Here is a 24,424-nt window from a genome sequence, read left to right on the forward strand (position 1 = left end):
CTTTCTCCCCGAAATCTTTGAGCCACTCTCTTTTTCAGCCCTGCAAACGTAAATCTTCGGGTTTGAGATAATTAAACTGTCCTCCCACCTCCACCCGGACTAGCAGAAGACAAAACCCGATGTCTTTTTATTCCCCTTTAAATGAACATTCAAAACAGACGCGCATCCCACCTCTCATCGCATCCCAGCTCTGGTGCTGTTTGGCTTTGTATTTTTTTTAAAAAACCTCAGATAATTCACCCTCGCCGATTAAAAAAAAGACGTAACCTCTAAAAATCGGGGGAAATGGCTATAATTAACCCTGTATTTTATGCCTGGGGATTATTCGCGCTCGCAGCGAAGGGGCCGGTAATGAAATCAAGGTGTTTACGCGGAGCCCCGCGGAGGGTTCGGGTCTAACGTGGAGCAACGTCGCCACCTCGCGGCCACGCGCGGAACTGCAGGGGCGCAATTGCTTCCCGAAAACGGGAGGGGGGAGCCAAAAAAAAAAAAGGGAGTCCCACCCGAACCCGGCGAAATAAAAGCATGCAAAAGAGAGGGAGTGAGAGAGAAAAAATAGGGATAAAAAGGCAAATTGAGTCTTTTTTTTTTGTTCGCCTCGCAGCGCTGAAGTTTAGGCGCTCAAAGCTTCGCCACCCAGCCGCTCCCGCGCGGCAATAAAAGGAGGCGAAGTGGGTTTGCTTTTGAAAACCGCTATTGTTTCAAATTCCGAGACTAAACAATTGGTCATTCTGCTGCCGAGGGGGGGGGAGGCCAGAGCTGTAAACTCATAAAGAGCTTCCCCAGCCCAGACGTCTCGCCAGAACTTCGAGTGTGTGAGTGTGGGGGTGCCCCTGTGCGTGTTGTTGTTGTTGCGCGCAGGGCTCGGCATTCTGGCAGCCTGGAATTGCTTTAAAGGAAAAAGAAGAAGAAGAAAAAAAAGTAAAGAAGAAAGAAGGCAAAAAAAAGAACAAAGGGAATCATCCAGAGCGCTGGATTTTCACGGCATCTGCAAGAGAAGAATAAATTAGCAAAAGTCCCACCCCACCTTTTCTCTTTCCCCCCCCCCGCCTTATTTTTTAACTACCCCCTCCCTTAGGAAAAAAAAAAAGAAGAATAAAAGAAGAAGAGGGGGAACTTTGTGACTGAAGCAGAAACAAGAACATTTACACGTTGGGCTTCCCCACATTCCCAAGTTGTTGTAGTAATTTAGGAGTTCCTGAAAGTTTTCTTGCACTGTTTCCTTTACAGCCGTTTAGTTCCTTAACCTTCAGAAATTTATACCCTATAAAGTTTTATAGCGGTCATATTCTTTTATTGCAGCACACTGCACTGAATTTTCCTTTTTTTATGACAAGTTACTTCCCTTTCTCTCTCTTCCCTCTGTAAGCTCCAAATATCTTTTCTTCTTCTTTTGTTTTCTTTTCAGAGCTGCCCCAAAGAAAGGATTTTTTTTTAAAAAAGAAGTGAAATATTGCCCTTTAGAGCGCCCATTATGTTAAAAATTAGTGGAAGGAGATTCTTGGTTATATTTCTCACTACCTACATCCTGCAGGGCTGAGCAGGTCTTAGGGTTTGTTTGTTGTTTTTTTTTAAATATAGAGATAGAAGCACTTTCCAAGCACTTCTATTTCTTCATGAGCAATAAAATGTCAAACGAATTTAGAGACGGAATTATAGAAATCTCTCATTGAGCCCTTGGAAAAAGGAACCGCGTGTCAAATCCGAGGTGATGCCAAGCAGGGAAAGCGGGGTGGGGTTTCCTACTGTTTGTTTAGGGTTTCTAGTTTTTCTTGAGCAAAGTTTTCCTTGGGCTAAAGGGGGGAATAAAGAGAATAAAGCAAAGAAAGCAAATCCACTCTGCGCCTTTATCCCTGTCCTCAAGGCTGATGTGGGAAGGCAAAGATTAAACCCCTAAAAGCAAACAAATAGACAAGCAAACAAATAAGCAACCACCGATAAATGTAACCAGAGAGTGTGACAATCTCCCATTTAAAAATGAAAAATAATTATAATCAAAGACTTAGAAAAGCGGAAACTCTGTGTGGGACCAAGTAAATACTTCCTGGTCCAGAGTGGAATTATTTCCATTTCCTCTGGATTTTTTTTAACCAAAGCCAAAAAAATAATGCTTAAAATACCGTTAATGAGCCACTAAAGAACGCAGGAAAAGAGAAAGAAAACATTTCTGAGGTTTTAGATGAAGGACTATAACACAATGACATATAAGTGCTGTTGTTCTAAAATCGATTTTTATTCTGGAGCATTAAACATCTCTGGAAAATACATCCGGGCTGATGCTACAGAAGACATTTTTTTCAACATTTTTTTTTTAAAGTAAGCATATTTCCTAAGAAAATGAACTAACATTTTAAATTCTATTTAAAAAGAACCTTATATCGTCGTCTTAAAAATATCCGCTCTTTACCACAATTCTAAGGAAAGTGAAAAACGTTTCTAAATCCTGGTGGCCGATTGGTTGCAAATATCAATTAACTCACGGAAACACTTCTGAAAAATACAATAATGAGGATTTAGGCAAGTCCATACTCGAGATATGAGGAATATCCCAACTCAGCATGGAGCAGATTCGGAATTCATCCGTCCTTGAGAAGAATAATCAAAGAAAACTGGAAATTTTAGCCCAGCTGAACCACATTTTTCGACCCACTACCTCTTTTTCTTTTCTTTCATTCTTTCTTTTAATAAATCCGGATTTAGAGGAATGATCCTGCTGCCACCAACTCCACAGCTCGAAATGTCTCCAAAACAGCTTTTCTTAATTTACTTTCGAGACACAGAGTGAAGTTTGGTTCCATTTAACTCCCTCCGGCAAGAGAACAGTTAAATCTGAAGCCCCCAAGGAGCTACTTCGTGATGGAAAGTTTTACACGAGAAAGTCTAGGCATTAAAAAAAAAAAAAAAAAAAGCACAACCAACTTTCTGAGGAATGATCTTAAACACTTAAGCTCTGGTTTCTTGTCGAGGGGAAGATAATTTTTTTTACCCTCTTAAGGGGATTTGAAGGGGTGGAAATTTCAGTGCAGCAACTTGATTCTTATCTCTGGATCGTGGAGGGAGGGGAGGGGAAAAAAAGCAGGAACACTTTCTCCCCAAAAAACGCAAATCTGCCTATCGCTTCTTCCCAGAGCAACTTCTGTTCAGCAGATAAAAGCGGGCTCACCAAACCTGGCGCTGAGGACACACAAGTCACTTCTGGAAACAGATTTGCGCTGGTTCGTTGAGATACAAAGCAGAAAAAAAATGTCTTTTCCCCTGGTTTTTCCCCGCCCTATTAAAACAAGCCACCTTACACTCGCCTTGTTCCTAGAAAGCCTCCTGGCAGCTAAATATACAAATTTGCACACGAAGGAAACGAGAGAGGTTTATTTCGATATTTTCCATCCACTATCGACTGCAGAACTCTTCGCATACTTAAAAAGCCACAGCAGAAAGAGAAAACGAGCTTCAACATTCACAGAAACACAACCACAAACACAGTTTACAATACCCACCATATAATCAACTGGAACTAACCCCCCCACCCGGCCCTCCCTCCCACCCCCCTCCCTTCCCAAAACAAAGTTAAGTCTTACAGAGATAAAGGGAAACCAGTCCCGCCCGGGAGGGATGGAGAAACCTCCAGCGGATCTGTCAGATGGGGAATCGGCTCCGGCCGGCAGGACACGGCACCAGCAAGGTCTATATTTGCTGCTCTTCGGGGTGAGGATGAGGAAGAGGCAGCGAAGAGTCGCCACATCCCCCCCCCGTGCCACCCGTGGGATGAAGTTCCTTCGGGCCCGGCCGGGAGTGGCACCGGGCCCCGGAGGGAAGAGGGTGGCACTGGGGAAACAGCCGGGATCGCTCCTCAGGCGACAAAAAAAACCCCCAACCAACCCCACCCCAACAAAACCCCACCGACATTCAAGTATTAAAAGCGTCTCAGCAAACAGGAGGGGGAAGGAATAACACACAGGCTGGGGTTGGCACTTTATCTCTGCAACAGCCCACTGCTTTAGGAAAAGTCAATTCACAATAAATTATAAATATCTAGCGCTAAGAACACAACCCTCCCCTCCCTGATAGCTCCACTAAGGTAGTTTTTTAACTAGAAAATCCCATTCTTCCTCTTCTCTAAAAGTTAGGAATAAGTTGGCAGGGGTTCTTCCGCCCCTTTTTCTCCTAAATAATTTACAATGCGGCTCTGAGAGTGCCCCCCACACACTCTCCTCGCCTCCCTCCCCGTCTTTTCTCTTCTTCCAAGTGACCCAGTATAAAACTACCAGATGAGGAGGTTTGTCTGTAAAGATCCTACTAAACTTTCAGGTCAAAGTCACATTTCTGCAACAGCGCGATTGAAATAAAAATTCCGCAGAATAAAACAAGCTAAAAAAAGTGTAATAACGGGCAGGGGGGCCGGGAGGAGGAGGGAGGGAAACCCCAGTTGGGAGCTGGGCTGTCATTAACCGACTACCCCGGTATAAAGTTGGCGAATTGAAAATGATTTGTTGGGTGCAATTAAACGCAAGTCTTACGAATGTGTCTGTCTTGCAGTAGTTTAATTAAATCGTCTGGTTGCTCGGCCACCTCAACGTGTGAGTGTGAGTGAGCGCCTGTGAGCGTGTGTTTTGTGGAGAATCATTGTCCTTACGTGGATAAAGAAAGACAGCGAGGTTGGGTGGGGGTTTGGGCCGGGGTTGGTTGTGGCCAGTTTTGTTTGGCGTCTTTTGCTTTCCGTGGAGAAAACGCAAGCAGAGAAAGCTGCTGCTCCAACAGGAGCCTGTGCTATGCTACACTGCAGGGAGAAGAAAAGAGAGAGGGGGGGAAAAAAGGGAAAAGAAAACAAGAAAAGGGAAACAAAACCCAGCGTGTGTCCCCGAAAAGGAGCTGCAGTTTTGGAGGAGTTGCCTCCTATGTGGCAATACTAAGAAGATGAAAAAATAAAAAAAAACAATAATAAGGAACATCTCGCATGCAAAGGTGGAGATGGGAAGCGGCAGAGGGGGCGGTTCCCCCCGGGTTGGGTTGGGGGGATTTGGCAGCACTTCAGCGGAGCTGCGCGGCCGCGGAGGCTGCGACAAGGGGGAAGGGGGCGGGGGCGCTGATTTTTTTCTGCTTTTTCATTCTTTGCCCTGCTCCTTGTTCATTTTCTTCATTTTCATCCTTCGGTTCTGAAACCAGATTTTGACTTGTCTCTCACTCAGGTTGAGGAGTCTGGCCACTTCGTGTCTACGGTCCCTCGTCAGGTACATATTGAATAAAAACTCCTTCTCTAGTTCCAGGGTCTGGTATTTGGTGTAAGGGCATCGTTTTTTCCTGGAGGAACGGGCGTGCAGCCAGCTGGCAGCTGGGTTGGCTGAAAGAAAAGCAGCAAGATCAATATGATGCAGCTTGAGTGTTTCTCAGAAGGTTTTAATCATGCCATCAAATATTAAGATTATATACACACGCATATGCGCGCCCGGGTTGAAAAATGCTCCCTGCCACGGGAGGGAGAGGCCGGAGGAAAATCATTGGGGATCGGCAGGGCCAGCACAGATGGTGGGGGGCCCCATCCCGAGATTCCACAGGCACCCCATCCCTCTGGAGTCGGGGGGGGACTCGTGGACACGCCGGGCTGTGCTGTGTGAACTCACGGCTGTCCCTGCGCACACACGTGTCTGTGCACACACATGTGTTTGGGTACACACGTGCCAGAGCTCCCCCTCCCCTCCTTCCCCCAGCTCCGTCTATGCCAGGTAAACACCCACAGCCACTTCCAGGCTTCCAGAACGCCCATCTGCACGTTATATACAAAGAAACCCATGCGAAAATTATATATATCTCTACTTTTCTGAGACGTGTTTTCCCACGTGCCTGTAGATTTACTTCTACAGACACATCGAGCAGGAAAAGGGCAGAGAGAGGAGGTCTGGAGAAACCTTTCATAAATCCTGCCTATTTTTTGTGCTATGTGGCAAAAAACCGATCTCGATACAATAAACATCCTCTGAGGGCTGCGCGGGCTCTGCTGCCGGAGATCTGGACAGTGTTACCCAGAGACACGGACATTTGCGGGGCTGGAAATGCAGCCAAAAAATAAATAAAAGGCCGCCCGTCACGCTCGCGGGTGGGAGAAGTAACGTGGGAATCTTGCAGAAAGGACATTTCAGGGATTAGTCTATTTAAGGAGGAGAGAAACAACATTTTGGAGCAAAACCCACCCCCTCCCAGACACCAGAGTGGCGAAGGTCGCACCCAAAGGTGAAGTGGCTTTAGGGTAAATAAGAGAACATTTACTAATCACATGCAAATATTGGCTGCCCGTTGGGTAACTGAGAGGCGGGAAAGAGCAAAATGAAGGGTTACAGACACACCACGTATTTCTATTTTATTTCCTTTGCCTCCTCTGAAATTACGACTGAAGCCATAAACCTTTACACCAATTAAATGGACCATTATAAATATACACACACACACACAGACACACACACGCCATTGCAAAGCTTCCTCTACGTAAAATGAAATATATTGAATATTTTTAAAAAATAATCCGGTTAATCTTCCCCTGTAAGTACTGCCTCTTACAAATTTGCACGGCTATTTCCTTAATGTAATTGACTTGATCTAATATGCAGAATTAAATATTAAAGAGGAAGAAAGCTGTTAATAATTGATACTGTTAATCCTGCTACCCATCCTTTAATGGCAATGGAGGGCTGTGCTTCATAACAGGTTTTTATTCGGTTTGCGTTTATTTTTTGGTCATATTTTGGATCATTAAAATATATTTCAAATTCTAATGTCGCTTCATCCACTCGCTATACACAAACCCCTAAACAGGAAAGCGAATGGGGAGAGGCTCTGGCACATTTTTCCTTTAAAATCCAGCAAATAATTGAACAGATTCCTGTGCCATACACAGGGCAGAGATTCATTATTAAGAAATACTTTCAAAAATTGAAAGAGTCAGGGAAATTGGAGAGAGGACTTTCTGCAAAACAGCTTCGTCTTCCAGCCCTGGCAGGCTCTCAACATCAGCCCAAATTAAACTATTATTTAAAACAAAATATGCCTCGTAACCACATGCCATAGAAACCACACAGCATCCTCTTAGAGCGGGTCCCTGCACTTACTTATAACTTAATAACATTTTCTTGGACAAGATTTTTATATATTCAATTTCAGGGACATTGAGCACCGAACCTGGATATTTAATTCTCCCCAATCATTCACCTCACGGTTGCAGTTTGTTCTGGATCCCTGCCCAGTACAATAGAATAGGACTTTCTTTTTGTGTGTGTGTGAGTGTGTGTGTGCGCCTGTGTGTCTGTGTGCAAGTTAAATGATAGGAAAAAAAGAAAATGTCACCGTAACATCCTGCACAAGGAGGGGAGGAAATCACAGGGGCGAGAATACACAGGATTTTTAATCGTATGGTTGCAATGGCAAACTCTGTCGCTCTTCCACGTTGAGTGAAAAGAAAACAGAAGTTATTTCAAAAGGGAAAAGAATGTCAGTGAGTCCTGCACAGGCTCCGAGCAGTTACACCCTCGGCGGGGGCTGCTGCTCTGCCAGTCTGGAAAAGTTCGGCTTTCCCTGCTAAATATTCGCTGGGAGGGTGAAGCCAAGTTTCTCCCTCTGCCTCCTGCCCGGGCTTTGGCTCCGGTTCACCTTCGGCTGCAAACCAGGTACCAGCAGCCGGATCGGCACGAGGTGGAGAGGCTGATTCCTTCTCACTCAAACGCCATTGCATTGTTGTTATTAGCATCACTATTATTACCATTATTACTAATAATAGTGCGATTAGTAGCGTTATTGAAAGTATCATGATATATTTTCAAGGCAAATGAGGTTTTTTTCTGTTTTTCAAGGGGGGGAAAGACGAGCCAGCTGGCGGGAAAAGCACATGCTGAAGTTCAGCAGTTCCCCCGATCTGGCTGGATTACAAATAAAAACTAACATAAAAGCTAATTAAGTTGGAAACACCCTCCACTCTCATTCTTTCTTCTCTCTCTCTTTTTTTTTTTTTAAACTAGGAAGGAGCGTGGCTTTGAAATATTCATACCCGGAATCGTTACATTTAATAAACAATTAAAAACACAAACAAACAACCAAGCACGAGGAATAAACGCCAGACACGAGCACCGAAGCCCGAGAGGAGCTGAGGATGGAGCGAGGTGGCCCCGAGCCCTCCGGGTGCACCGGCAAAGCCCCCGCTGCTCTTCACTTCCCCCCACGTGAACTTTTCCTCCGCAATTTCGCCTCTTTCGCCCCTTCTGCTCCTTCTCCCCTCACCGCCTCTCCCTCTCCCTTGTCCCCGACCTTCCCTGGCTCCCCCCGTCCCTTCCCGTCCCTTCCCTTCCCGTCCCTTCCCTTCCCCACCGCCCGCACCAGCGCACATTTACTCCCGCTTACAAAAGTGTCTCTGCTGCCGGAGCCAGCGCTCTGTAGGAAAGAGGGTGACTCGCTCCAGCTTTTGTCCGCCCTGGACTCTGTTTAAGCCCAGAGACGACGCTCATTTTTATTTTTATTTTTATTTACCGGCAGAGACAATGCCACCCCTCTCCCCTCCCCACCTCTCCCCTTAGGTTGGCATCAGCAAGCTGAGACTTTTCTTTAAGCCCTGATTTTAAACTTTACGCAGCATTGTCCCCTTTTATTGCACCTCCTCCAGCTTTTATACTGTTTACTTCCTCACTTTTATAACTTACTTTGATCTGTCCTGTCTTTGTCTTCGCTTCCTTCACAAACTTTATTGTCCTCGAAGCTGGGCCTTTGATTGGAAACGATCCCTTCCCTTGCAGCAGAAGTTTCTAAATTGTACTCCTGTGTTCCCTGTTTATGGACATCCCCGGGACGGCCCAGCAGCGGCTCTGCCTTAACAGATCCCTGCCCGGGGAGGTTCTCTGCTCTGGGTACTGGATCCAGCCAGCTCCGTAGATACCTGCTCTCAGATGGGACGCTTTGATGTTGAATATATGGATGGTAGACGGCAGGAAGGGTACCAGAAGAATGTGGATTCAAAGGAGTCCAGGAGGCGCTGAAAACTGGAGGTTTTGGCTGAAAACTACAGGAGGGGAATTCTAGATGCTCATTGTGCCCAGCTTGCCTGGAACTTGTATATTGCCCAGATGAAAATTTAGCTGAAGGCGAGTCTTCGCTCTCATGACTTATAATAGAGTCGACATAATAATTGCTAAGAGTCCCAGAAATGGACATTCTCAGACATCATACAAAGCACGGTTCAATGAAGGGAAAAAAATATATAGGACAGATCTAGATTTGTACTCTACCCCCTTCTCCAACTTCCCAGCCAACAAAGTACAGTTGGGCTGCTGTGTTGTGAGCTCCCAGCAAAATGATTGGTCAAACTTTTTTCGTGTGCCTGATAAAGCGTCAGCCTCGGCGTAAATCAATCGAAGCCGAGGGGGCTGCGCTGCGCTGTCATCCGCCCTTGCATTCCATATCAAGGATGGATTGTTTTATGTTTATGCAATGTTGCAAAACGTCAGGAGTTTCGCAAAGCCACCAAACGGGCAAAGCTGGGGCTGATATTCGTATATTCCTTCCTAGATTTGCTCCTGGAATATTATATGGGGAGGGGTGTGGAAAGGGGGGGGGTCTTTTTTTTTTTTTTTTTTTTAAAGAAAGATGCTGATGTGCTCTCTTTGCCTTTAATAACGATCATGGGGGAATAGAGATAAAAGCCATTCTTTGCCACTCGGGGTTCAGAATATGATAGGGAAAAGCAGAGAATAAGTGCAAACCACCCCCACCCCCCTTGCCATGATTTCATACACGTTCATTACGGTCATATATACACATAAATAAACACATATATGCGGTTTTGTAAAGATATAAGACGGCTCTCGGTAGCGAGGGTGGCAGGGAGGGTGTTATAAATAATTAACCATCTGGGATGGGGAAAATGGATTGTTAACACGGTAAAATTATGTGGGTAAATATGAAATTCAAAATGCCACTGGCATGGAGGTGTCACTGCAACTTTGGCCAGCGAGCTGCCGAGCTGCAGCCTCTGGGTGCATCCAAAGCCTGCCCCAGACTCTGTGCTTATAGATATAGATATAAATATATTAAAAATATCTCTGCATATGAACATATGTTCGCATGTTTGGCGGCATTATCAGGGTTGCTTCGCTGGAGCTAAAATAGTTCCCCACATTGCTGAAATCAGAAGCCTTCATTGAACTTTACAAGGCTAGTAAAATCCAGTGAGCCACTGATCCGGCTTTGTTACAGAATGCCTTAAACTTGTGATGGTTAAATAGTTTAATAAAACTTACATTAGCTTTCTTTGATTTTTATAGCCTTGAATTTATAGCCTGTGGAAAAGAAAAGGGGCAAAGAAGGAATCCCCCGCGTTTCCAGTCCCCGTGTCCCCCTCGCACCTCACACAGATGTGCCCACGGTGCGTGTGCGTGTCAAACACCACCCCCGCCTCGCTTGTGTTTTGCGTGTGTTTTTCCAAACCTGACGAGTTGGGGATTTTCCCCCGGCCCCGGCGCGGGTGATTGACGCGGGGTTAGAGCTCGGTGCGGCTCCAGCCCGAGCGACGCGGGGAAACGGGCTCAGTTTTACCAAGTTATGATGATAAATCCGTTTATTGCAAGATGGTCCGATGGCGCCGTAAATGTTGGTTAAGGAAAAGGTGCTCTCTATGATCACGGCAAAAGTGTTTCTCTGGACTTCAGCTGTAACAGTCTGGATCAATTTGCCTCTTTTAATCTATTACCCCTCCGCCCTGCTCCCTCTCACCCCAACACTGAAGGATATTTGAAGTGAAGGGCAAAGAGATTTCTAGGAATGATAAATCATCGCGAATCCTTCCTGAAGTGTATAGAGATGGGAGTCTATATTAACAGGATAATAATAACAGTGAGGGGTGCTAATAGCCGCCTGAAATGAAGGGAGAATCTATTTCGCCTTGCGCTCTGTCCGGATGAGTGTCCGTGTGTGTGTCTGAGCCGACACAAAACGAGGTGGGAAATTGCTGCCAGAGGTGTTCACTAATAGTGGAAGATTATGAAGGCGATTAAGAACTACATTCAAAGCCTGAGATTTTCCTTTATTCCTATAAGCGGTGCTTTGCCATGAGCATCTGCCCTGCAGCCTGATGGAGGGAAGCGTTTCCCCATGTCCAGGACCAGCTCCTCTAAATGAGGCGCTATTAGGAAGCTGTCCATTTTCATTTAAAAAAAATCCAGAGGGTCGGGATGATGGGCAAGGAGAGCCGGAGCTTAATGCCGGAGGTCAGATTGAATTTTAATTTTTTGCAACTATCTGGATACCAAAAGCCCCCCCCCAGCCAGCTGCAAACCCTCCCTGAGCTGGAAAAGCAGACTCAGTCCGCAGGCTCCAGCCAAGGTGAGGTTTGAGGAGAGGTTGGGGATCCCTCTCCAGCCTCTGGGTTAAGATCTTGCCAAGCCACCCGTGGGGAAATGTCACTAGGTGAGTACTCCCCACTGACCTCCAAACTCTCCTCTCCTTTCCAGGGGGGGTTCATGCCAAATAACTCCACTTTAGCCCTTAAACTGGTGAAGGCAGAGAAACCCCCTTAGCAGGAAGCAGAGTGGGGCAGGATCGCTGCTCGCTCCAGTGCGTCTCACCCAAACAGGGGCTGTGTGAAACCAGGGGGGAATTCCTGATTTTTTCAACTTTTCATATTCCTATATCCTTTCCCCTCCCCTCTTCTTCTTCAAACTTCCATAAGAGTTTGTGAGGTTCTGAAAGGGAAAGACCCTGTGCCACCAGACATGAAATACGAGCTGGTAGCTCCCACTGTCATATTTCTCGGCTTTATTGCCTTTCAGAAATGATTTTTAAAAATCAGACGATTTCACCAGAGATTCGGAGGGACTCTGCAAATGTTATGAGAGCTTGGGAAAGGAAAGAGCTGATTTAAGTGTGTTGTGGAGATTAAACTCGCTTGGCGCATGGAAATGTGTTTATACAACTGATGGATAAACAGCCGTGTTGGTAGCGGGGTGTTGAATAAGGAGAGATGAAATTATTGAACGTTAATTGAAGCAAAACACCTGTTCTCTGTTTGCTAGATAGATTGGCCGTGTCTTACCTGTAATAAATATATTCTTGGGAAAAAATCCTGGTGCGCCTCCTATAAATAATGATGAACTATGTCAGCATGTGAGTATATAATTTTCTGTAGTATATAAATTTAAGCCAAGAAGACTCTTAGGAGTGTGGCTGTGAGGCAGAAACCAAGGGGTTTTCAGATCCCTGGTGAATGGAAACCTCACAAGAAGATCTGCAAAATCCATTTGCTTTTGCTCCTCTGGAGGTTTCCGTTTGTTCAATAGTTTATTTTTTATGCATATCCCCATCGCTCATCTCTTCGTAGCCTTTTCTGAGAGGGGCTTAAGGCAAAGAGCAGCTTCATCCCAGGTCTTCACGCTTGGAGACCACGTCGTGCAGCTCTGCCTGCTCCGAGCGACATTACAGAGGCATTTAGACTTTAAATCCTTAATTAAAGCCCATCAGAAATTAAATTAAAAGCTCTTCTGTTTGTAGAAAAGCTTGGAGAAGGAAAACTCAAGGAGTCGAGTCTAAAAGTCTGAATCTTTGGAAGAGAGGAGGAAGGATATGCGAGATTTGCAGGGCTTGAAAACTAGATTAATTATAGATACGGGGTTGTTGTGATGTGTAAAGGGAAGTGGAAGTGGAAGGAGTTATTAAAAATAAAATCCGAAGTGAAAACTTTTTCCTGCGTGCAGAATCAGCGCCAAGGGCATTTGGCTGTGAGGAAAAATTCAGAGTATTGTCAGCCTGCAATGGAAAACCAGAGGCTTCTGAGCTCAGATGCTTTTTATAAATAATCTTTATTGTTTGTGGAGAGAAGGAATACTTTCCAAATAATGCTTTGAAATACACAACTGCCAAAATCCATCTTTGCAAGTGACTCCTTGGGTTGGCTTTTCTATACTGTAAGCAACCAAATATAAAATACTTTTGAAATGTACAGATTTTAAGCCTCTCCAATTACCACCTTTCACTGATTTATAAGTTTGGGCTTAAGAAAGAAAAAGACTGGATGGTCCATTTCTTACCGGAAACATAATTTAACCACTTTTAAATGACTTCTTGTTATAATTTGTCAGAACTGGCAACTTCTTCGAGCCGATTTTGCCTCTTTATCACTGACATGGAGAAGGTGGAGGAGATCTGGGGGTGCAGAGCTTTGCCCCAGTCCTGATGCTCAGACGGGGCAGGATTGAGGGAATTCCACCAGGATCTTCCCACCCAGAGGCCGACACGGCTGCGGGGTGGAACCTGCATGACTTTGGGGATATTTACTCGCCCAGTTTAGGTTTGGAAGTTGATAAGGATAAGCTAAGACTGGATTGAAGCTGAGAGTGAACTTCACGGCTCTGCAGAGTCTGGAGACCAGATTTTGATAACTCAGCCTTCAAAGGGCTGTGCGTTTATTTTGGGTGATATAAAACACTCTAATATTCTAATAATAATGATAATCACGACGAGGGAATTATTATTTTTTTTTCCTCCAGAGTCAGGAAACAGGAATGAAATCTCAGGATCAAGCAAAACATAATTCATGAATGATACATTTAGGCAGGTCTAAGAGGTTGTGAAAGAAACTTCAGTCACGGACCCCTCCAAATGCACGAAAGGGCAACAAAAATTCCCTCCTGAAGAGTGAAACCTCAGGGAGGGGGGGAAAAGAAGGTGAAATAAGTTTCTGTAGCCTAAAAGCCGAAGGATCTACCTTTGCCATTTCCTGTGCTAGCTCTCGGTTTGAATGCTGCCGTCTGTTAAAAATCCGTAAGTGGTGAGGAGGGAGGCGGGTGGGGGGAGGAATTCCTTGTCTGAAGAGAAGCAAAAACAAGTTACACATGTGGGCAATTTTCCAAGGACCGAAAGTATACTCTGGCTAAAAACCCCAATTCCAAATGAGGTTTGTAATCTCAGCAGTTAATAAAGCATTTAAGATCCCCTGTAAAGTAAAAGCGTATGTGCATTTGAAAAGGGAAGCTGGAAAGAGAGAAAGTTAAAATAAAGTTGGATTGTTGTTCGGGAACCCACTTTCTGGCTACTAGACTGATCCCCCCTCCCCTCTCCTCCCTCCTTGAAATAATATTCAACTTCCATGGAATAACTGAGCTCGGGCTGCTGCAGATTTTACACCCCGGGAGCTGCTGGTGTAGATTCCACTGGCTCTGCTTTGGGGTCACCACGATATAAATGGGACACCCCCCAAAAAAAACCACAAAAAAACCCCCAGACCATCGTCCAAATCGCATTTAGTCTGGGAGGAAGGGAAGTAACAGCCCGTGATGGTGAGAAATCTGTCGCTCCCACTCAAGGCAGGGGAAGAGGGTGGGAAAATACAAGCACAGGTACAAGAATTAAGTAGCGATAGAATTGTTTCCATAAAACCAGTAGCATGAGCCCCGCTGAAATAAAAGGGGGAGTTTCTTTCCTAGAGAGTCTTCTCACAACACTTTTGCCCGTAATTAAAACTCATCCCGAGTCGGGGTAATATCGGACAAGGCTGGACTTTGGCAGGGGAACAACTGGGGGGAATGTGTTGCATTAAAACCGCAGTTGCTCCTTGTGTGTAAGCTCAGAAATGTGCAGCGTGTCCCAAACCGGGCAATTACTACACGGAGGATAATTCTTTTATCCATCCCCACACAGCTGCTGCTCCAGGTAAGGTCCTCTTATCTTCTTTATTTGTAAAAGGAGAGAAACAAAGCGCTCCCGAGGCAGCCGTGCCCGTGGGACAGGCGGGACTCTCTGCCCACCTCTCCCCGCTCCTTCCCTTGGGAAGCGAGTCCCAATTCCCGTTTTCAGGCAGCAACACAGAGCCCCCCCCCGGGCCTGATTCTGATCTCTCCCAGCTCTGTGTCCCCCATTCTCTTCCCTGGCCCTTGTTTCCTGTATTTACGTGGGTAGGAGGCAGATCAAAATCAGAAGCCCAGACATTTACAAGGCAGGTTAGTGGTTGCCTATGGGGACATTATTACCGACTGGTTTATGATTAACTTTCCCAGATTGTCCTTTTCCGTTTAAGCGCTTTGAGTCAGGGCACAAGCAGCACGTTGTTTCTAAGGAAGGAGTCACAGGGCTTGCGAGTGAGGAAGAAAACTCCGAGTTATTTTACGCTGTTTGACTTTCCCTCTCCTCCCCTTGAGCGGGTGTTTGTTTATAGGCGAGATAGGCACTGTGCCTACAAGAACCACCAGTTTCGGGAATAAAGCACGCACCAGTTTAAATCCCAGACAACTTGGTTGTTTGTTTGTTTTCGTTCTCTTTAAACACTGCGAATGGAGGGGGGGGGAACCCAACAGCAAAAAAAAAACCTCGAAAAAAACTCCCCAAGTAACTCCCCGGCCACAAAAAAGTAGCAGCAGATGTTGGGTTAGACCCTGGATATGGTATCAAAGTTTAATTTTTTAAACCTCGAAGGGAGATCAAGTCCCAGGCTTGTTTAGCCGTAGCCTGGACCATGTGAAATTTGTTTTTATGCGTGTTTGAAACAGCAGTGCAGGGAAAATCGTTTCCATGAGCTGATTCCTTACACACACACACACAACTCTACGGGTTCCCAGTGCACAGAAAGTGGAATGGGTGGACTTCATCCAAACACACACTTTGACACACAGAGCTCTCCTCATCCCCTCTTTCTCACACAGATTTTTAGTTTTAGGTTGGTTTGCTGTTTTTGTTTTTTTTTTAATCGAGATATTCCCACGTGCAACATGTTGAGACCCAGAGGAAGGATGTGGTGAAAGTATTGTGGGCATTTCTGAGACCACCTATAAACCCTTTTATTTCGTCAAATTTGCACTCGTGGTCTGAAGATGTCATATATTTGAACTTACAGTTACATATGATGAACTTACAGAGATCAATGCCCAGCCACGAGCATCAACCACGCATTTTTGCACCGTTATGTGGGTACAGACTCTGGCTTGGCTTTTATCAGTCTCTAAAGACGTGGGCATGTTTTCTACGAGATGCAGGAGCGTCTCGGTGACTAAATATTAATTATCCATATGGCTAAATGCGGTATTTTCCATAGGCAAAGTCGCAGGACCCACTCGCCATCCCGATCCCTAAAAGCATTGCCAGCGGTACCTTTAATAAACTTATTTTATCAATTGGAACAATTAAACCCATGAGCTGGTCACTGCTCTTTTGTGTTCCCCAAACCCACACGTTACCCTTTACACCGAGGTGTAGATCACCGCTACTGAAATAGGACACACGTAAATTCCTTTATGGCCGTGTGTATATTTATAGGGATATATTTTTATGCCAGACGCAAACTTTATTGCGCACACAGAGGGCTTTGCTGACCCTGGGAGGGGGGATTTGCTGGGGAGGGGGATTTCAGCCTCAGAGAGGCGCCGCAGCCTAATTAGACCGTTAATAAGCTCTTGATGATTCGGGGCGTGACTGCGTTGTCTCGCAAAAGGTCCCTGAAACGGGGATTTGAACAAAGAAACCATCACCCCCCCCGGCCCGGCGGTGCCGGGGGTTGGGGCCCTGCGGTGGCGCAAGGGCACGGAGCGGGGTGGGGGGCACGGACCGGGTTGGGGGGCACGGACCGAACTGGGGGGCACGGACGGGGTGGGGGACACGGACTGGGTTGGGGGGCACGGACAGGAATGAGGGGCACAGACCCTGGTGAGGGACATGGACCCTCGTGGGGGACACGGACCCTGATGGGGGACACGGACCGGGGTGGGACGCACGGACCAGATGGGGGTCACGGACCGAGTGAGAGACACGGACCTGTGTGGGGGACACGGACCCTGGTGGGGAACACGGACCCTGGTGGGGGACACAGAGCCGGGTGGGGGGCACGGACTGAACTGGGGGACACGGAGCCGAGTGGGAGACACGGACTCGGGTTGGGGGACACGGACGGGGTTGGGGGACACGGACCCGGCATCTCCGGTGCCAGTGCGGTCCAGCGGATGGAGAGGAAGGGGAAAATGGAGCTGCCAGCCCTTTCCCACCCTTCCCGGGGCATATGTCCGCGGCCGGGAAGAGGCACACAGAGCAGGGGTGGAGTGAAGTCGCGGTCCCGAGTGGGGGACACGGAGCAGAGGGTTCCATGGGGATGGAGAGGAGGGGGAAAACTTGGCTGCCAGCCCTTTCCCACCCTTCCCAGGGCATGTGCCCGCGCTCGGGAAGGGTAATCGGGACAGGGGGTGCAGGCGAGACACGGTGCCAGGGGAGGGGACACAGAGCGGGGCTGGGGGACACGGAGGGACCCGGTGCGGACCAGGGGATGGAGGGGAGAGGGATACAAGACTGCCACCCCTTCCCCATCCTTCCAGGGGGAAAAGCCCTCAGCAAACAAGAGCGAGGAGGATAACTGGAGTAAATCAGGTAGTTTGATGTTCTTGTGTTTAAAATTAAAAGCCCAACAACATGAAACTACCTAATTCACAGAGCAGTTCTAGTTCAGCCTTGGGTCAAAGGCTAAAATTCCCAAGAAAGGCGCCTGGGCAGCCATTTTGTTTGACATCATCTGCAATCTGAACTTTTATAATAGAAAACAGTTGCTAGGAAACAAAAGCAACAAAAGGATCTTTTCAGAGACGAACTAAAACCCCTCGGATTGCACGAAATGACTATTCAAATGATTTCCTATGTACAGTGTCTGGAGCGGATCCCTCCTGCAGGACTTTACAAATAGTTTACAAATAGACCAGAGGAAACAGTAAAATGCTATTGACTTTGAGAAACAAGCGATTATCGCAGCTATAAAAAAGAGCAAAAAATCCCTAAAGTTCTTCCCCACCTCCTCTGGAAAGTTAATTTAAAGGCTCGTTTCCTATATGAAGTTGATTTATCAAGACTTCGTATTAAAACACCATTACCAGATTTTTTTGGGGGGTTGGGGGGGAGCATCTAAACCTGTCAGTGTTTGGAGAACTTTCCGCAGAGAATAGAGCTAAAGCAATGAGTTCCGGGGGAAAAAAGGGCAATTAATTCATATTCTCCTCCCTTGAAAGGAAGTATAGCGGGATTCATTTAAAGAAAAAAAAAAAAGGAATAAAGTAAAAAACATATAAATCAATTAAAGCAAGAGGGGAAAAAAAAAGCGAAATTGTGGCTATATTTTAGGTGTAAATAGCAACAGAGAGAAACTAATTGTGTCCTTTTCTTCCTCCATCGCGCTCCTCGTGCTGGAAAAGCGTGTTATAAAATAATGACTCGGTGGTGATAAAAGGGAGAATTAAAGCCGAGGGAGGCGGTGAGGCCCCGGGGGCTTTGCTGAGCTCCGAGCAACTTCCGCGGGGGAAGTCTGGCAGGAAAAAAAAGGCCAAAATTCCCATTTAGGGAAAAAAAATATATTTTTTTAAAAGACAATACTTCCCCCAGCCCGTCGGGTCAGGTCACAAAGCACTTTTCTCTGTATATATTCATATATATTTAATATAAAGTCAATGTCTTACCTGATAATCTGGGGGTTTGTCCTCAAGTGTAATAAATTACTAAGCGGGATGAGCAAAAGAAATTATAATAAAAGCTGGAAAGGGAGCAGGCAGTGATAGCCCCGTCCCGAAAGGGCAAGTTTAGGGGAGTTTAAAAGTTCATTGAAGAAACAAATCCTCCGAGTTCAAGAGACGCGCGGAGGAGCCAAAAACTTGACTATAAGTTGGCTCCATTTCATTTGAAAAGCCTTTAAAAAGCCTGGATGGGTCGGTATATAAATCTATTGTACCGGAAATACAATAAAACTTTGCCATGTTGTTGAACTTCAAACAGTTTGCAGCAGGTCGGGCGGGAGACGGGGCGGAATCCGAAAACAAACAAACAAACCCACAAAGAACAGGCAGCCCCCAAAAAACCAAACAGCCATTTGGAAGAGAATAGGAGAGGGGGGAGCTCTTTTTGGGGAGGATTATTGGCAACAGGCCGTTGGTTTCTGGTTTTATCTTGTGCTCTAAATGCACAAAGGGAGGAAATGGTCGTGGGAGTCCTCGACTTTTATAGGTTATAATTCGAAATTAATACAGATTTCCCCCTTATTATTTCACAATTCGTCATTTTTCTCCTTTCTGATACACAAATATGGGCAGGTTCAACTTTAAATTAAACCTCAGAGGGGGAAGAATTTCAAGTTTACTATAAAACTTCAATTATTTTTACAAATTAAGAACCTACAGTATCACATACCTGTAGTATTTACTACATATTATGTTTGCAGACATACAAACACTTAATCTCCTTTACTTACATGTACCACATCTATAATAATTTTAAAATTTTGTCGACTCTTTCCTATTTCCTAAAAAGAGGATTAAACTCTCCCCCCTTAGACCCACTACTTTACTTTTTCTGCCAATGCAATTTGTAAAACAAAAGTCGCGGTCACACTTGAACTCGTCCTATTAAAAGCTCTTTCTTTCACACAAAACAGGCAGGGGGAATATATTTTAAAGAGCTTTCACTGCTGCAACTTGGAAATGAAGCCCCTAAATTGCAGATTGAAAACATAAATAAAGAAAAGCACTCAGGATAAGCATGAAAAACATGCAAGTGCCATTTAATTTCGCGCTTAGGTTTAAAATAAATAACTGTAAGGGGGGGAAAGGAGGAAAAAAAATTAGAAGTACCCCAAATATAAGTAGGTGATGTATTAGGTTTAATTCTTGGGCTGGAATAACATTTTAAGGTAATGGGATTTTTTTTCTTCCCTTCTGACTGTTGCTGAAGTTTCTAAAGACATTTTAAATTCAGATGTCAAAGACAAGTTGGAGCTCTTAGACAGCAAATGGATGTGAGAGCTACAAGACAACTTCTTCTTGTCAGGGGAATAAGTGCTAAAATAATTAATAGGCTGGGAGATAGGAGGGATTTCAAGTGTTTGCATGAGCATATATCAGTAAATGTATATATGTGTACATATCCATTACACACACGCTTACAGAATGGGAGAATCTATTACAGACCAGCCCAGGCAAATGGCCCTGAATCTTGAGCTCTCATTACAGTTTCTTTGTGACTTGCTTAGATTTCCACAAAGCCATATTTTTATTAAAATATGGTTATAGCAGCCGCTTTGCACAGTCCCCATTCATCAGTGGAAGCCTTTTGGGAGTATTTGGTGTCCGCTGCTCAGGACTCATGTGGATATTCCCAAGCAGAATGGGTTACAAACAGGAGGCGCTTGTCGCATTTATCGGAAAAAGATTAAAAAGTTGCCTTTCAACCCTCCTCCTGCCCTCCCCCTCCACATGGCTGAGCCTGGATGGGAGTGGGAAACAGCTCGGGGTGGGCTCTTTCTCTCGCTCCCGTCTAATCCATCAGGCAGGGGACAGAAAAGCGGCGCGCACGAACCCGCGCTGGGATATTTCTTAACCGCCCATTGCAAAAAGAGACATATTTTTTACGTGAGCGCTTGAATTATTGCAGTCCCGGTAATAATAATAATTTAATAAAGGGGGAATAAATAATAAATCCCGCCCCCGCGCTGGCAGGGGCTGTGATTGAGCCCTGGCAGTGCCGGAGCGGTGGCCTCGGGGCGGCGCTCGCCGGCCGAGCTCGGTCCGTTCCCGCAGCGCCCTCGGCCCCGCCAGGCAGTTCCAGCGCCGGCTTTTGTTTCTCTGCCAAGGAGAAGACAAATATTTTCACTGATTTCTGTTTTCTTTGGGTTTTCTTCTATCTTTTTATCCCTTTTTTTTCTCTTTTTTTCTTCTTTTTTTTTTTTTTTTTTTTTTAATGGGAAAGGAGGGGAAAGCAAAGAAGAAAAAAGGCTTTGGAATGAGAATTAAACTTTCTGCCCTAAGCCATGTTAAAATAAAAGAAAGTAAACTGAACTAAACTAAATAAACTACAATAAAATACAGTAAACGGAACTAAATTAAGTAAAATAAAAATAATAGAATAAAAAAATAAAATAAAAGAATGCAATAAAATGCAATGAAATAAAAAATGCAATGAAATAAAATGAAATAATATGAAATAAAATGAAATAATAAGAAATAATATGAAATAATATGAAACAATATGAAATAATATGAAATAATATGAAATAAAATGAAATAGTATGAAATGAAATAATATGAACTAAAATAAAATAAAAAATAAAAATAAAATTAAATGTACTGAAATAAAATAAAATAAAATACAGTAAAGTAAAATAGGATAAAGTAAAATAAAAAGTAAAATAAAATAATATGAAATGAAATAAAATAAAATAAAATAACCAAAAATAAAATAAAATTTAAAATAAAATAAAATAAAATAATATAAAATAAAATAACCAAAAATAAAATAAAATTTAAAATAAAATAAAATAAAATAAAATACCCACGCATTTCTCTGATGGCCTGTAGGGCTCTTAAGACCCACGCAAAGAGTTTTACCCCATCAGCACTTGCAGTTGGGTGGAGGGTGCGAGACGCACGGCCCCGAGTGGGGGTGACCAGAGGGCCCGGGGGCGATGAGCAGGCACAGAGAGGGTGTCGAGGGGTGAAGGAGCCCCGAGAGGTTCTGCAGCCCCGACGTGAGGGGCGAGATCGCCCAAACCACGGGCCAGCCCTGCCGGGGGGCTCCGGCCGCGGGTCCCCTCGCGGGGTCTGCGGGCTCGGCGGGGACAAGCAAAGCCCGAGGGAAGCGCCGCGCCCGCTACTTGTTGCTGCGGGAAAAGTTTTCCTCTGGGGCAAAGAAGACACGAGTGGGGTGAAAGAGGGTCCGACAGAGCCCCTGGGCCCCGTCTCTTGCCCTCCCCGGCGGGGCCGGGCTGCGCTGGGGGATTTGCTTTTCTATTTTCGGGTGTTTCCTTCCCCCTCGAAATCACGGTGCTCCTCCTGCGCCCGGGGACAGACTCATTTTATAGATTAAACCCATAATTAGGCAGAGTCATTAAAGCCGAGCAGGGAAAAGGCCAGGAATGGCCCACGCGTGTCCCCGCAGCGTTCTTTTCCCTCTGCACCCGCTTTCCAAGGAATTTAGGGATGGCAAACCGTAAAAGCAGAGCCCAGGTTAAAAAGAAAAATTTCCCTTCATTACTACAATTAATTCGAAAGCTGCAATTAGTAGGAAAACTCTAATTAATAAGGAAAAAGCAGCGGGAGTTCATGCACAACTGCCTCCTAATAAATCTGATAATTCCCTATTTTCCTGCAGGGAGAACAGGAAAACCAGACGGCGCAGAGAAGGAAAACCAGTTGATCTCGGCATCAAGCAAGCCCGTGAGCATCTTCCCCAATTCCCAGATTTAATTTGGGGTGCCCTGGGATGCCGAAGGTGCCTTTGCGAGCTCACGGCTGAGCTCAACCCCGGCCGGGCCCAGCCACGGGGTCCGGGACCCCAAAAATCGGGCACAGAAAGAGCTGTTTCGTTTGGAAACAAATATTAATTAGTCTCCAGACTTGTGGCAAAGTTTAGTCAAGTGTGGTTCCTTTTAATTAGCGATAGAGGCTTTGGCTGGAGGGGTTGGGGGCTAAGCCTTAAATAGTAATATTTACAGATACAAAAGTATCAGAAACGTTACACTGGCTGTGATTAAATGAAATTAATGAGCACAATATTTCGGCTAAGTCGATGGTCAGACAAATCCATCGGTCAAGCACATTTCACTTCCCTGAATGGACCTCTCGCTTTGCCAAGAACGTTTCAGGTCCAACAACTCGTGTGGGAATTTATTTTGCCCCGTACATTCTCATGCCAGCAAAATAATTCTAAAATCTTATTTTTAGTAATTTTCAGGAGGGTTTTCTTTTCTTTTAAGGAATTCTTTCTGTTCCCATATTCGGAATATTTTGAATTACACTTAAATACTTATAGGAGTTCTTCATTCGGAAAAAAAAATTAGATAAAAAGGGAATTATAATGACAAAAATTCACTGGAAATGAGCAAAGGAGATATATCGACCACCGGTTCCCTTACACAAAATACTCCATTTGTTCCTATTCCATCCATTTGTTGGGAAAATCAATTAAGCCTGGCTACCTTCAATTATTTACATAAACCCTCTGTCCCGGAGACTTTAATGGGTTTTTCTCTGGTTTTCAACATTGTTATTAGGAATCCATAAAGCAGGGGAGGGACAGGAAATTAAATTAAAGGTACCTCATTATGGCACAAGTGCTTTCTCTGCGGACGGCGCGAGTTTATGGAGACGGAGAGAAACATATGGAAACCTGGAAAAGCTCAGTCTCCCTCAGCGAGTGGACTTGGCAATCCTGTCGAAATGACCTTTTGGTTTCAAGTCTAGCAAGGAGAATTCCTTCCCATCCCACAGCAGTTTTCCTTCCCATCCCGCCGGTGAGAGTCGGGGAAAAAAAGAGTGAGAAAGGAAAATCGCGCAAAGCCACGTAAGTAGAAAGCGTGGGTTGGATTATAATTGCTATTATTTTAAAACTAGGGAGAGGCTGGACTCGGGGGGTTATTCCCGATGGTTTTCTCAGCCTTTAAGCCGGACTCGGGGGGCTATTCCCGAAGGTTTTCCCAGCCTTTGAGCCAAGCAGGATTTCACCGCCGTGAGCTGGAGCTGCGACGTGGCCGCCTCTAATTCCCGTGTCCATCGCGCAGGTTGGTGGGTTTAGTCAAAGGGAAAAATAAAGAAGTGATGGTAACGATGAAGAGTCGGATCAATGATGGAAAAATAAACGGTCGGAATTCCCAGTGGAGACGCAGGAGGGTGGAGAAGGGGAATAAGAGCAGCGCGCCTTTGCCTCCGATCTTTTAGAAAAGCTTGAGATGTTTTAGAAGAAGGAGAATAAAATTATCACGAGAAAATAAAGGCGAAGGAAGATGAGCGAGTGTGTCCGCCCGCCCCGAGAGCCGGCCAGAGCTTTTCTACCCTGAGGTCTGCAGATGAGGAGGATAAAGTATCCTCGGGAAGCTACACGTGGGAAATTATCAAAGACCAACATGATAGGAAAAACACCTCCCTCTCCAGCCACCCGGACGAAACCAGCACTCACTTACCTGGCCATGCCTTTCCTCTCCGGACTTTCTTTCTCTTTTTTTTTTTTTTTTTTTTTTTTTAAATCAAAAACTTCCCTTCCCCCCTAAAATACCAGGGTAATAAAGAAATCCCAGCAGACGCCTCCTTTGCAGAGGCATCCTTCCACCACTTGTTACAGCCCAGCAAACCTTCCCCAGCTCCGCTTGATTTCATTTGATTCCTTAAAGAATTTTATATTTCTTTTTCTTTTTTTTTTCTTTTTGAGCTCAGGGACCCTTTCTGGTTGAGCTTTAGTCTGGCTTGAGAGCGAGGGTGCTGCCAATTAATTTTTAACCAAAGGGCCATTGTGTAGCAAAGGAGGAAAAAAAAAGAAGAAAAAAAAAAGAGTTAAAAAAAAACCCCAACCACCCTCCCCGTCTAGACCAAATCGCTGTTTTGACGGCGAACCGCAGGCTTTCCCCGCTCCTCCCTAATTCCTGCTCTTGTTTGCCTTCTGCTATAAAACGGGGGAGTGGAGTTGGATT

At 45.2% G+C, this 24,424-nt stretch overlaps 1 protein-coding gene and 2 long non-coding RNA genes across 3 annotated transcripts; 1 reads left to right on the forward strand and 2 right to left on the reverse strand.

Moving 5' to 3' along the window:
• Nucleotides 1-3,558: 3,558 nt before the first annotated feature.
• On the reverse strand, nt 3,559-9,309 carry HOXB9 (homeobox B9). The gene is made up of 2 exons (XM_071577144.1): nt 8,673-9,309; nt 3,559-5,335 (listed from the first exon to the last, which is right to left on the reverse strand). Exons 1-2 carry the CDS (start codon nt 9,178-9,180, stop codon nt 5,100-5,102), a joined length of 744 nt encoding a protein of 247 aa, XP_071433245.1. The 5' UTR covers nt 9,181-9,309; the 3' UTR covers nt 3,559-5,099.
• Nucleotides 9,310-14,583: 5,274 nt separating this feature from the next.
• Nucleotides 14,584-23,120, forward strand: LOC139682670 (uncharacterized). Its single transcript, XR_011699665.1, has 3 exons — nt 14,584-14,667; nt 22,114-22,178; nt 23,076-23,120. It is a non-coding gene; the product is annotated as an uncharacterized lncRNA (long non-coding RNA).
• LOC139682671 (uncharacterized) lies at nt 19,513-23,901 on the reverse strand. The gene is made up of 2 exons (XR_011699666.1): nt 23,060-23,901; nt 19,513-20,588 (listed from the first exon to the last, which is right to left on the reverse strand). It is a non-coding gene; the product is annotated as an uncharacterized lncRNA (long non-coding RNA).
• Between the last annotated feature and the right edge of the window lie 523 nt (nt 23,902-24,424).

The sequence above is a fragment of the Pithys albifrons genome, chromosome 25, assembly GCF_047495875.1.
Source record: "Pithys albifrons albifrons isolate INPA30051 chromosome 25, PitAlb_v1, whole genome shotgun sequence".
Lineage (NCBI taxonomy): Eukaryota > Metazoa > Chordata > Aves > Passeriformes > Thamnophilidae > Pithys > Pithys albifrons.